This window comes from Centropristis striata, chromosome 18 (genome assembly GCF_030273125.1).
Source record: "Centropristis striata isolate RG_2023a ecotype Rhode Island chromosome 18, C.striata_1.0, whole genome shotgun sequence".
Taxonomy (NCBI): domain Eukaryota; kingdom Metazoa; phylum Chordata; class Actinopteri; order Perciformes; family Serranidae; genus Centropristis; species Centropristis striata.
Genome location: NC_081534.1, coordinates 8,680,200 through 8,693,330, shown reverse-complemented (window position 1 = coordinate 8,693,330; position 13,131 = coordinate 8,680,200). Strand labels below are relative to the sequence as shown.

At 40.4% G+C, this 13,131-nt stretch overlaps 1 protein-coding gene across 1 annotated transcript in view; it reads left to right on the top strand.

Annotated features, from left to right (window-relative positions):
- vsnl1a (visinin-like 1a) overlaps window positions 1-12,784 on the top strand; it is a 46,635-nt gene extending 33,851 nt beyond the window's left edge. The window contains exons 3-4 of the mRNA XM_059356216.1: window positions 7,852-8,067; window positions 10,741-12,784. Coding sequence (XP_059212199.1) covers window positions 7,852-8,067; window positions 10,741-10,938 — 414 coding nt within the window. The 3' untranslated portion in view covers window positions 10,939-12,784. The remainder of the gene's footprint in view (window positions 1-7,851; window positions 8,068-10,740) is intronic.
- The last annotated feature ends 347 nt before the right edge of the window (window positions 12,785-13,131 follow it).

The following is a 13,131-nucleotide window of genomic DNA, read 5'->3' as shown; positions in this document are numbered from 1 at the left end:
TGAGTGGAATTCTGGGAGGTGTATTTTATACACATAATATTGCGTACATATATTGCCAAATCATCCACTAATGGAAATGATCATTTCTTTAATAATGTAATGTTATATTGTGTTGTGCAGTAACACATCACATTATTAATACTACTTTCCCCAGTCACAAGTAGTGTAAAGAATCACTGATATCATTTTACTATTAACATTAGAGTTATTCCCTCCACATCTGAATAGCTGTGAAGATTAGGCAAATTAGAACAATGACAGGTTCACGAAAAAAACACCAGCATTTGAAATGCATTTTCAAACAGCCTAATGTTTGTCTCTGATGTTTGACTTGGATGTGATTAATAAAAGGACTCCAGAACATTTGTATCTAAAGGAGGAGAGCTACTGTTTATTTGATGGTAAATTATGTCTGATTTAGTATGAAACTCCCATGAAGCTCTCTTTAATCCTCTCTCTGTGTCTGTCATGGCTTTAGCTAGTGCACACTCTCTCTCTCCCTTTATATCTCTCTTTATCTACTAGTGGTGGAGCCAACAGCAAAGTTGTATATTAAAAACTTTAAAATATATGAATAAACATCAAGACATGCCCACTACTTGTCATAATATAAGAGCTAGTGGCTTTATGTGCCTCCTTATTTATTTAATAAGACTGTACACAGGTACGACAGGCTTTGCGGTTGCCATGGCGTCAGTTTACAACCCACCCCAGGAGCACAAACTTTATTTACATCAGGACGCAATTACCAGTTTTGTGGGTTGTTACATAAAATTAATAGAGTAGTGTAACGAAATACTGTTGGTGGGGAGAAATAAGTAAAGTCTTTTGAGTTTTTTGAGTAAAAACCCCAAAACAGAAGAAAAATCTTCATCAAGTCCATATTTGGTGTGAGCACCTTTGCCTTTAAACCAGCATCAATTCCTCTCTGCATTTTTTCACACCTGCCTTTTTGCACAGTATATATATAAACTGTGCAAATATGATATCTTATATTTGTCCAAACAAATGTACTTTTAGGTGTACCAGGCATTAAAATGAAGAAGAAATTGAAGAAAAAGGGTGGTCTAATAATTTTTTCCATGTCTGTATATAGTAGAAATAGCAACATTTCTTCTATTTATTTCTATTCTGGGTTGGAGTAACTAGAGCCAAACTAAATTTCAATAAAGTATTTCTGATTCTGATTCTGAAATTAAAATGAATTACAATTAAGGGAGATTAAATATAAAATATAAATAAACAATCAAGGGAGAGTACATGAATGTGACTTGATGACAGCAGGGTGTCTATCAGGAAGCTGCAGACAGCCAGAAAGATCCCGGAGCTGCTTACTGGAGTCTCCCTCAGATCAGTTATAAAGGCTTATATTTTCCATTTTTTAAACTATTTTTTAGTATTCCGATAACAGTAATCCAGTTACATGCAATCTGCAGCTCCCCAAACTGCAACAGAATGTGCATATAGTAAACAAATCTTCATCTCATTTAAATCCTGACCCTCTCTAGCTCATCACTGGGAGCTTTTAAGCTACAAGATGTCTGTCCAGCTTAGCTGTTATCTGAAGAGCTGGCAGCGCGGGCAGGGCCACTGCAAAAAAAATCTGGATCGAAACATTTGCCGTTACCTAACTCTGAAGTTATTTTCAAACCAAACACGTTTGCCATTTGTGTTGCTGATGAGCTTCTCGTTTGAGGAATGGCTGTTGAATCACGGCTTTGTGCTGTTCCGCGATGTTTTGAGCCTCAATATTCATCTGTTCTATGATCTTGCAGTCAGTCGTTGTTCTGTTAGTGTGAAACGGCCTTCGTTTAAGTGTGACTTTCTATTTCGCGCTATTTCTCTCACTCTTTTCCTCCCTGTTCCTGTTTTTCTATCTTCTCTCTGGCTTTCCCTCTCTATGTTTTTGGATCTGCACCAGTGCCAGCTTGCAGTCTGATTATGAAGGCTTTAATGTTCCATTTAACAGCAGCATGTTTTGGGTGGCGGTTGGGGGGGTGGGGGTGGGGGGGGTGGGGGGGTTGGGTGTCTGTTTGACAGAATAAGGCCCTCACACACTCATTGACACACACAAACAGGTGACATTAGCCTTTATTAAGCCAGCTGTGCCTGTCCGCCCTGCTCCTCCCTGAGTGGACAGAAACAATCTGGCATCCAGCCTGTCCTTTGATGGCCCAGTCCAACAGCATATCAAACAGCCATAACGGCCAATGGGAGCCAAATCAGTACACAAATAAGTCTTAATGGAAATGTTAACAGTCTAATACCCGTAGCTGTGAAGGCAAGGAAACAGTGGCTTCAAGTCCAGAGCGGGTCATTTAGCTTGTGATGGTAGCAGTGTGCCATCTAGTGAAGCTTTCTCATCCTGGACAGTCGCTGTCTACTTCTCTGATAATGCTTTGACATGTGACAGAGACAGATAAGATGAACCAAAGAATCTCACAGTCTCCCCACCCTGTCCCACTTTCTTTCTTTCTTTCTCCGCTCCCTTTTACATAACATAAAGTGTTTCATAACTTGCCAGATTGTCGAGGAGCCGCAGTGGCTTCCTCTCCCCCTCCCTCCCATCATCAACATCTCTCCCGCATCACTTCCCTGACACCTTTCCTCCTCCCCACTCTCTCTCCAACTCTTCCTCATCACGCCGTCCACGTGCCTCCTCCTCGTTCCTCCTCCTAGTTCCTCCTCCTCGTTCCTCCTCCTTGTTCCTCCAGGGTTTGGACAGCTGAGCTGAGGCGAGGCCATACGGGGGCAGGAGGCAGCGCTCGTGGGAAGAAAGCCACGTCGCATTTGTGCAGAAAGCATCAGGCGCCGTCCTGTTCGTCCTGGCAGCCCCCCCCCACCCCCCCCCCCACCCCCCTCCTCCCGTCCCGAGGGGGGTTCCTTTCTCAAATTAGTTTGTCTTCTCTGGAGCACAAGGCCAGTTCAGGTCCTGGTTGGGGAGCTGAGCTCTATCGCTGTCACACTCCCTCTAACACTTCCTCTGTCACACTCGTTTCAGTCCCCTCCTCCAACTCCATCCTTTCTTTCTTGTTTTCACTCTTGTGTCCCCCCCCCCCCCGAACACACACACACACACTCCTCACTGCAGTCTGATCAGTTTGCTACTGCAGCAGAATTTACATGGGTGGGACCTCATTGCAGATGGACACTTTTGCAACCCGAACTGACTCTCACTGTCTAACCCTGTCTTATTTATCCTCCCCCTCCTGTTCTCCACTTCTTTCTCTCCCTTCTTTCTCTTTTTATCTCCCATCCACCGCACTCCCTCCTCTCCATTAGGATTCATGGCCTCGCCTACCCTCCCGTCGTGACACTAGACAGTTTGTGCGTGCTGGGGCGGTTACTCTTAGGAGAGGCTAGGCTGCGTCCTCGCCTTTTTTCCTTCGCCTGTATGATGAGACTGTCTGCTGTGCACCCGGACAAGGACACAGTGTAGAACAGTCTTGTAGCGCGTGAAACAAAAGTACACGTGCCTCTGAGTGCTGCGTGAAAGTGCAGCGGTGGAGTTGAGAGCTACTATGATCAAACTTTTTAGATTAATCATGGATGAAATTACTCTATGTTATGTGGTGAAAGAGACCACTCTTACTGATGAAACCACAATAATAATTTGTTTTAACAGTTTCCCCTCAGCTTTACAGACATTTTCATGTAAAAGGCACATGTTTTAGGGTTTGGCCAGTGTAAAAATGTTCAAACCGGTTTGATATTATGTTAACACTGGACAAGACTGATATACTGGATTTTTACCGCTAGGTGTCACATTTGACTCAGCAGCTGCTCCCGAATGTAACATAACGAGACTGAGAGAGCCAATGAATATGTTATGATAGTTCCACTGCAGTAATGCACCTCGAAGCTGGTTTGCCAACCGCCAATAAACAGAAGAAGAAGAAGCAGCTCACCTCTTTTGTCTATAATGTTCCATATTGGTGCAGTTTCAGTTTGCTTTGGGACAAACTGTGCTAGGTCACATCTCTTCATCCTAAAACAAACAACGTGGTTGTATGGCAAGCACATTTAGTGTTTCCATTTACTATCACTTCTCCCACCAACATTTCTTTTAGATGCAGACAAAAAGGCTCTAAAACATCACTGCCTATTGCCTGTCCAGCACTAAACAGCAGACAGACATAGTTAGCAACTAGCTGGAGAAAATAGCAAAGCATTTAGCAGCATTTGCCATATCGACTTAAATGGTGACTATTTGTCAAAGTTGTTCATAACTCGGTGAGGTTGCAGATTGCAACCAACTAAATACACCTCCACTCATTAACTCAGTGAAAGTAGACAACAATACTACGTTTTTTGGTGCGGACATTTTTGTCCTTTGAGGTAACAAGAGGACGTTTCTTTAAGGGTCAAAGCCTTCTCTTCAAACTTGACTTGAATAAGTCCTCTACTTCTCATCGCTAGTCTTGCAATTATCAGTATAGCCAGGATATGTTGGCATTTCCTGGCAGATGAAATATTAAAATGATGAATACTCCATTTCCTCTGAGCGGATTTACCTTGACTTAGTACATTCAGGCTTGCAGCATTTACTGAATATGAGCAAACAAAAGCCAGAGAGGTGACACAAGGTTCAAGAGCATCTCTTCTTCCAGTGATTCCTTTGTATCTGTCTTACGTAAAAGATATTGAGTTCAACTTTTTATACATCTAACCATTAATGAGTTATTTTTGTGAGATCAGCAACAAAACAGCTCAAAATAAACTTTTTAAAAATGACCTCAAATTATAAAACAAAATGGGATATATCTCCCAGTTTGTTCCAATTCCTTGATGAAGGCTGTTCTCAGACAGAACCTTGCTCAGCTTAGATTACCCATTGGCTTTTAGAGTTTTTACCAGTGAGGTCAAGTGGAAGGTTATATCTAATGAATCACTCGGCTTCTGGCGGCCACCCACAGGGTTCACGCTCTACAACAGATTACGAGCCGAGCAGGGGCGCGGTGGTCATCCACAGCGTTACTGCATTAACCCCTGACCTTGTGTACATGTAGCGCAGTGATGACATAGATGGCTTGGACTGCCAACACGCTGGGGGGGCTTTAAGTTTTTGCTGATTCTTTTCACTTTGGGGGGATAGCAACCAAAGCAGATTAAGGTCTAGTATGGTGCAACAACCTTCTATATGTGCAAAGGGCAGATGTATTATTTTATCTTTCCATTTCCACTGTTCCTCTGCGACATCTTTTTTTTAAAAAGATTTTTCGGGGGATTTTTCAGCTGGCTCAACGGCCTGTTTCCACAAGTAAAACTTCTTAGTAACTTAATTTTATGCAACAGGATTTTGATAATTAGCCACAATGTCATAGTAATCCAAGATAGACTAACCATTAGCTACAAGATTGTGAAACAATGGTGTATGCTCCTTAAGAAGGATTAAAGGGATAGTTCAGGATTTTGGACATGAAGTTGTATGAAATACTTGCCAGTAGTGTAGTGGATGCAAAGCTATTAGCTTCCTTGGGAGCTCCAGTGTCAGATTTTTTCCGATAGTATAGAATAGATAGTTCTGGCAAGTGGCAGAGTCACGAAACTAAAAGGTTTTACTCCACTAAACTACGTGTATACTAAAAGGTCACCCATTCCACCACAACAATGGTCCTCATGCATATCAGGAACCAACTCACTCAACCCACTATTTTGTCTCTTGAAAAGCCAGAAAATACAATGACAGTCAGCTGTCACTGGAGCTTGGAAAATAATCTATTAGCTTTGCATCCATGACACTACTGGCAAATATTTCATGCAACTTCATGTCCAAAATCCTAAACTATCTCTTTAAGGACATACAAAATCAACCTTGTTTTAAGAAAAACTTTACAATCGTTTATGTATTTTTTATCATAGAGCAGCCATGATTTCTCTTTCTGACAGGCTGTCCACAGATGAGTACAAACATGCTACAGTAAAGTGCTTTACCTACACTGTTGCAAGAGTTTGTTGACCAAGCATGAAGTTGTCTAATTTAACTTAAGGTGGTAGAGCGCTCGCCCACTGGTCAGGTGGTTCGATCCCTGTCCATGGCAGCTTACATGTCAAATTCATATCCTTGGGCAAGATACTGAGCCATCATCGGTGTATGAAGGAATCCCTGATGGTGGCAGTGGCACCATGTAGAGTAGCCTCGGCCACAGTGTGAATTGGTGAAAGAGCTGGGTGTAGACGCCTGTAGAGTAAAGCGATTTGAGTGGCTGCAAATGCTGCAAATACTAGAAAAGCGTTATGGAAGTGCAGTCCATTTAGCAGCTAGCTTGTTGGCTTGCTTATTCTCTCATGCTTTAACACTACTCTAGTTACAGAAAATGGGCGGAACAGCAGGCTGCTGGCCAGTGGCAGCGCTAGATTGGAGACAGACAAGCTTGTCTTTCTGTGTCTACTTTTGTCCTTGTAAAGCTCCGTTTATTGGTTCATCAGCTAGTAAAAACGTAGTTATGGGTTCTTTATCCTGTTGGCAGTGTATCCCGACGCACAGTTAAAAAATCAAATTAAATTTGATTGTAACTTTGTTAAAAAACGGGCTGCTAAGAACCACAGGAGCCATTAAAGTTGACAGTTCAATTAGCCTCAGGGTGACACCAATGTATCAGTAAAGTGTCAGAAAACATTTGGTACATATTTTAACGGATAAAAACATTCACATCACACAAAGAAGATGTGAGGGAGGTAACAAAGACTGATAATCAAGGCATGTAGGAGGACATGTGTGAAAGTGTGTATGATAGTGTGTGTGAAGTATCTGGGAGTGAATGAATGGCTGCTGTGTGTCTTTGACCCTGACCGTCCTGTGAATGGGCCTGAGGGAAAAGACAGCTTCCTTTCAGGGACCAATACAGACTGCAGTGTAATTGTTGTTGCCTGTTTTAGAACTACAATTTTAATGCATCTCTAAGGAGAGGCTGCAGGCTGTAGACTTTAAGTGACAGGTTTCCCAGGGTAACTATTATACACTGTTACTATGCAGTACGGATGGTTTTGCAATACACACAGAGATAACGGTTGCAGAGGCAGAGCCTAAAAGCACTAGATGAGGATAGGAAATCAAATTTAACTCAATTACTACAGTTAATGAGTGTTCATCGATTTATTTAAAATGCTAATTATGCTTTGTCGTTATTTTCCCAAATCGCACCATCTGTTTTCATTAATCTGCCCTTTTATTGTAAACAACCACATGATGTGGCAAAAATCTGATAGTGGACTCACTCCTTTTTTACCAAAGTTAGATCTTCTTCTACTTCACTTCTTTAATCTAAGGCTCTGAATTCCACTAAATCATTTTTGGGTCACAGTTTATCACAAGTTACTTCTGGGTGGTGTTTTTGTCACAGAGGGATTAAGTTTATGACTAAAAGTTGCTTATTTTTAGGATTTTAGAGTGGTAAACAGGGAGACCCAAAACTACTGGCAAAAAATATGCAATACATTGTTGTTAAAGGTAATATTAAAGGTTCCATACAGTAAAGAGTGAGATATCCATGTCTTTATTGATCATAAAGCAGGTCTAGGTGCAAATAACCACTGTGAAAGTATCAAAATGATTAATCCTCTGCAAATTACACAAAGCCTGTATTTAGAAATTTAAACGAGACGTTAGAACTTCTGTAACAATGTGATGTCACAGTTATACTATATATAGGCAGAAAGTGCTGCTAAAGTGCAGTTAAAGTAATTCCCAGCTGCAATGATGGTGCAGAGATGCAGAGAGCACAGATGTGGAAGAATCAGAAACTACTGACCAATCAGAGCAGAGCAGGGGATCTTAAAGAGACAGTCGCTTGATTTGATCATAAAAAAACAACTTTACCTATGTATCTATTCTTTCTGTTTCCATCCCAGTTCTTCCCGTACGGCGATGCGTCCAAGTTCGCCCAGCACGCCTTCAGGACCTTCGACAAGAACAGCGACGGCACCATCGACTTCAGAGAGTTCATCTGCGCGCTGTCCATCACATCACGAGGAAGCTTCGAGCAGAAGCTGAACTGGGCCTTCAACATGTACGACCTGGATGGAGACGGCAAGATCACACGGGTGGAGATGCTGGAGATCATCGAGGTATCACAGCTCACAATTATGTTGGAACCATCTTTTTGTTTTTTGTTTTTTTTTTCGTTTCAACAGCTACATCGAAACAAGTCAAGTTGAAGTAGTATATTTAAACATTTAAGTAGCATCAAAGCATTTACTGGCAATGCTGTATTTTTGATTTGTAACATTTCTCATTATTTTTTTAAAGAAATAGTTTGGCATGCTGGGAAACAAGCATTTGGCAAGCACGTGAACCATTGCCACATGGTTTCTGTTCTTTGTAACCTGCTGAGTCACAGGGACGCAGCAGCTTTTTGTACGTAGTTAAAGGTTAAGCAGAGGGCTGAGCCTGCAGGCCCTGACAACACACAAATTATTCATAAACACCAAAAAAAATATGAAAAAAGCAACAAAAGGCAGAAGTGCATGTTTAGAGCAGACTGATCTAGAATTTAGGTCACTTTGTCTCCGTCTCATTATAATGTTATAGCCGGGAAGAGCAATAAAGACATTAGATTGTAAAGAATTATATTTGGATAACTATATTTTATGTCAGACATATTAACATGGGTTCATTTAATTTATCTGACATATTTAGACTACAAAATTGCTTTGACAGATTATAAGACATTTTTATTAAAGTATCTAATTTTGTCAAATCTAGCCAGATTTAAGAATAACCAGTGTTTCACCTTTGTTGAGTGCTTTGGGGCAATGATTGGCCTCTAGGTGATGTTTTATTATGTCATCAACCAAAAGCCTCAATTTACATAAAGTGGTATAACTGCTAAAGCAACTTTTTTGTAATTGTGGTTACATTAATGTGTAGGATGCTGTTAGATTGCTGCAAAACAAACTGTTGTTTTACTAAAGAGGTCGGGCAGTGACTGGCATCTTTCCATCATTCTCTGGCCCACTGTGACCAACCAGTCTGTTCATTCTTCCATGCAATATATCAACCTGTCAGAAAATGCTGAAAATGAAAATTGCATTTCCTGTGACTACTTCAATAAAAATCAACTTGTGTTTCACCAGTGAAATGCTTTTAATGTGAAGCTGCCACAGTAGGAAATCTTCAGTTTGCATTAGCAGAAACTTAATACAGCATTTTTTCGGGTGAATGTCGGCCAAAAGACACCCGGCTACTTTACAGAATGTGAAGACGTGCTAAAATCCAAGCTGCATCACAAGACTAAATTGAACACTTGAGGAGTGAAATAGGCAACAAAGTAACAGTATCTTGCTTCATATTTCAGCACTGCCTAGTTTCACAGTCTGATCTGAGTTTCATGAGTTGCTTTGGATGTCAGTCCTCCCATCAAACCCGCCTTATATGAGATTAACAGTGATAGTAGAAACCTGTCTGACTAGAGTGAACTAGATACATCTGACAGAGCAAATAAAACATGAGCTCAGCAAATTTAAACATGATAACTACATGCAAATAGCCAATAATCCCACTGATGGTCTTATTTTGCTTGTGTGTATTATATAGAGTGAGCGATATTGAATAGAGAGGGTTTAACCCTCTGAACTTTTCTTTAAAAGATTACCAAATAAAACTGTTTATGGTAGAAAGAAACTGTGAACACCATCATTATCGTTTACATTTTAACTTTCCGACGGTCCGGAGACGGATCATCGTTTACGAAAGTTTCCTTTTAAAAATGTAACCAAAACTAAGCTCAAAATTTTGATATTTCTGTCAAACTCGCTATATTCTACATGTCTTCTAAAATATCACCAAAAGAAAGTGTTTGGAAAAAACCAGATCCAGTTAAAAACATTAAATTCTGCTCCTCAGTGACACTGTGAAGCCACGATTGATTTTGCTGAGACCAACGGACACGTGACAAATATTCACTGAAAATCAGATACAACTGCAGGTTGATTACACAGAGCAGAGAGGAGAGGACAGGAGGGTCTGGAAGTAGAGGTTGGAGGTTGGAAAAAGTGCAAATAGTTCTATATATATAGCATGTGGAGACCCAATTTTCACCCTCCAATATACATGACACTTGGGGGCACTTGGAAAAGTGTTTTATATAAAAATTCAGTTTTATTCTAGTTTACAAATAAATTATTTATCAGAGTGTTTTTATCTCTTTTTTTATGATTTATGTAATTATAAACGTGTTATACTGCACAAAATATATATTTTTTGAGTTTTTCCCACTTCTAGCCAGGATTGTGCTTATTCTATAGAGCTGCAGTGAAATACAAGCCCTGAAACAGCTTGGGGTTCAGAGGGTTAATAACAATTAGAAAGTTCCTTGAAGTTGCTTTAAAAACAGAGGAAATGGCTCATGTTGTGTATCTACATCAAAGGAAGCCAATAACAAACTGTGCTGGACTGATCTGTACATAACACAAATATAGAATCATGTTTTTCATCCATATGTGGATTCTTGCACAGACTAATCTTTCACATTCTGTTCTGTCATGTGGGCGGACATCAATAAAAAAAAGCTGATAGTGGTTACTATGCATCGCTGTTATTCTCGGGACAGCGCATCATATTATCTGTATGGAGCAGCTGACAGGTGATCCAGCTGTGCACCATCAGACACCGACACCTCACTTCACCACACAAAAATGCGTCCTTCAGTCTTCTTTGCTCAGGAACAGAAAATGTGGAGGGAACTTAAGATGTGCTCTCTCTCTCCTAAAACATCTGCCGCTCTCTTCCTCCCCCTGCAGGCGATCTACAAGATGGTCGGCACGGTGATCATGATGAAAATGAACGAGGACGGCCTGACGCCCGAGCAGAGGGTGGACAAGATCTTCTCCAAGATGGATAAGAACAACGACGACCAGATCTCGCTGGAGGAGTTCAAAGAGGCGGCCAAGAGCGACCCGTCCATCGTACTACTGCTGCAGTGTGACCTCCAGAAATAGGCCGGAGGAGACCTGCCGCCACGGACTGCACAGAAAGAATTTCATGTTCCATTCAGTTTGCAGCTATTTCCACTGAAAAAAATAATATATATGCTTGGACTACCTTTCAATGGATCTGCTTCTTGTGTTTGAAACACTTGTGTGCATGAGAATGTTATTTGCTATAAAAAGATCTACACACAAACAACATATACAACAGTGTGCGGGTGCACACCACAGACACACTCACAGTACAGACACACACACTACATATGAACACCTCGCACAAATAATATATATAGATATATAAATATGAATATATATTTAAATTATTTAAAGATCAACTGCCAAAATGTGAAGTGTGCAAAGTATTTTCCATACACTTTCATTCTACTGGAGCTTGCGCATCAGTGATGTGCTACGTTGAATTTGCCGCTACTCTATTTATTGTTCCGAGTTTACTGATGCTAGCTGTACGTGTTTCATAATACTGTCAACTGAACCAAATTCCTATGATAATGTATCTGCCTCCAATAAGACACTCTATCCATCGTCTTGAATATTAGCTCTAGAAGAGATGGATCGTCCAACTTTTCCTTCCGGAACATGCTTGTACTGTCGGTAAAAAAAGATGTAAATGTAGTTAATTTGCATGCCTTTAGGTTCTGCCTTAAAAATCTCCTCATTTTGCATCCTGTAATCGAAGACGGAAAGCCTTATCAAAGCAGATTTTTACTGATTAAAAAAATCACATTGCAGTAGGTCCTTCTACAAGTGTTGCTCGTATGGGATGTAATTTCTGTGATCTGTCGAGGCGTTTTTTCTTTTTTTTTTGACTGCTTTAACTGTGGGAGCATGTTTCCTTGTAGATTAGCTGTAGTATATGTTGCTAAAGAACCCCGCCCCTGTGCATTTAAACACTTTCTCATTACAAATTAGGAGATGATGAAGGTCATTTTTGAATCTCTTGCTAAAAAGAGCTAAATTGATAGATTTGTGAAGCAAACGAGTGAGATCAAACATCTTGATCCCCTGGAGACTGAATGAAGCTTTCCTCAGCTGGAGTTCAATGAGATTAGATCCATTTTATAGCATTGTTATCAGACTGAGTTACCATCACATCCACTTTTATCCAATTAGCCTGCAGGTTGCATATCAATACGAGGAGCGTTAAAGAAGGAAAGAAATCAGAACCCGTGCAGCATTTTCTTGTTTGTCTTTTTCAGTGGAAGTAAATGAGTGCTAAAGTAGTGCGCGGAGCAGTGAATGGTTTTTCATTATTCTACACTGTAACTAGTAGAGGACAGCCCGTACTGTAAAGCCATGTGTTTAGTAGGTTGGACAATTCGCCCTCCCTGACCCTCAAAGTATTTCTCTCTTACCAATCAGTCAATCTTTTTGTACTTTTTTACTCCCGTCTCTCACACATTGTACACGTACTGATGCATTCGAAATGTAGAGAAGTTCAGTGAAGTGTGTCGCCTCCCACAAATGATTTGGAAATAACCCGCTTAAAGTCTGACAGACACTTTCCAGCCTGCGTTCATACTAGCAGCGTTTAAAGGGAGGCTAAAGGAGATGTGATGTGTTATAATATACAGTATTGCAATAAAGATCTAGCATCCATTGTCATCTCTCGTCCCCCCACATCACTTTGTAATCTGAACTTCTTTACATGAACATCTTTGGCCAGACAATGTTTCTAATTCCAACTCTGTTATTATTACTATTATTGCTATCAAGATACCAAATGTAAGCAAAGGCAAACGTGTACAAGGATTCTTTTGTAGCATGTATTGTGTCCCTGACGACATGGCTGCACTACTCCCTGTGTTGTGATTTAATCTAATAAAAGGAACTCTGTGGGCTCTCGTGTGCTCTGTTGACTCAACAAGGCAACACCACATGTAGATTGATAACTAATAGGCTGCATGCAGCTTTTCAAGCACTTTCAAGCACCAGACTAAGAGGAATTTCCAGACTCTGAAACCCTAATCACATTTAAGCCTCAATCATTAAACACAAGCCAGATTATTCAAATGTTCTCAATTTGAAGTATTTATTAGACCTTGACAAAAAAAAACAGAAGAAAAGCATGCATAAGAAAAAAGTTATGCAATATTTTTTTCACTATCCATAATCATGCTCATGACTTCTTGAACCAAAAAACTAAATTTTGCACTAGTGAGTGTGAGATTATGTTACATTATTTGT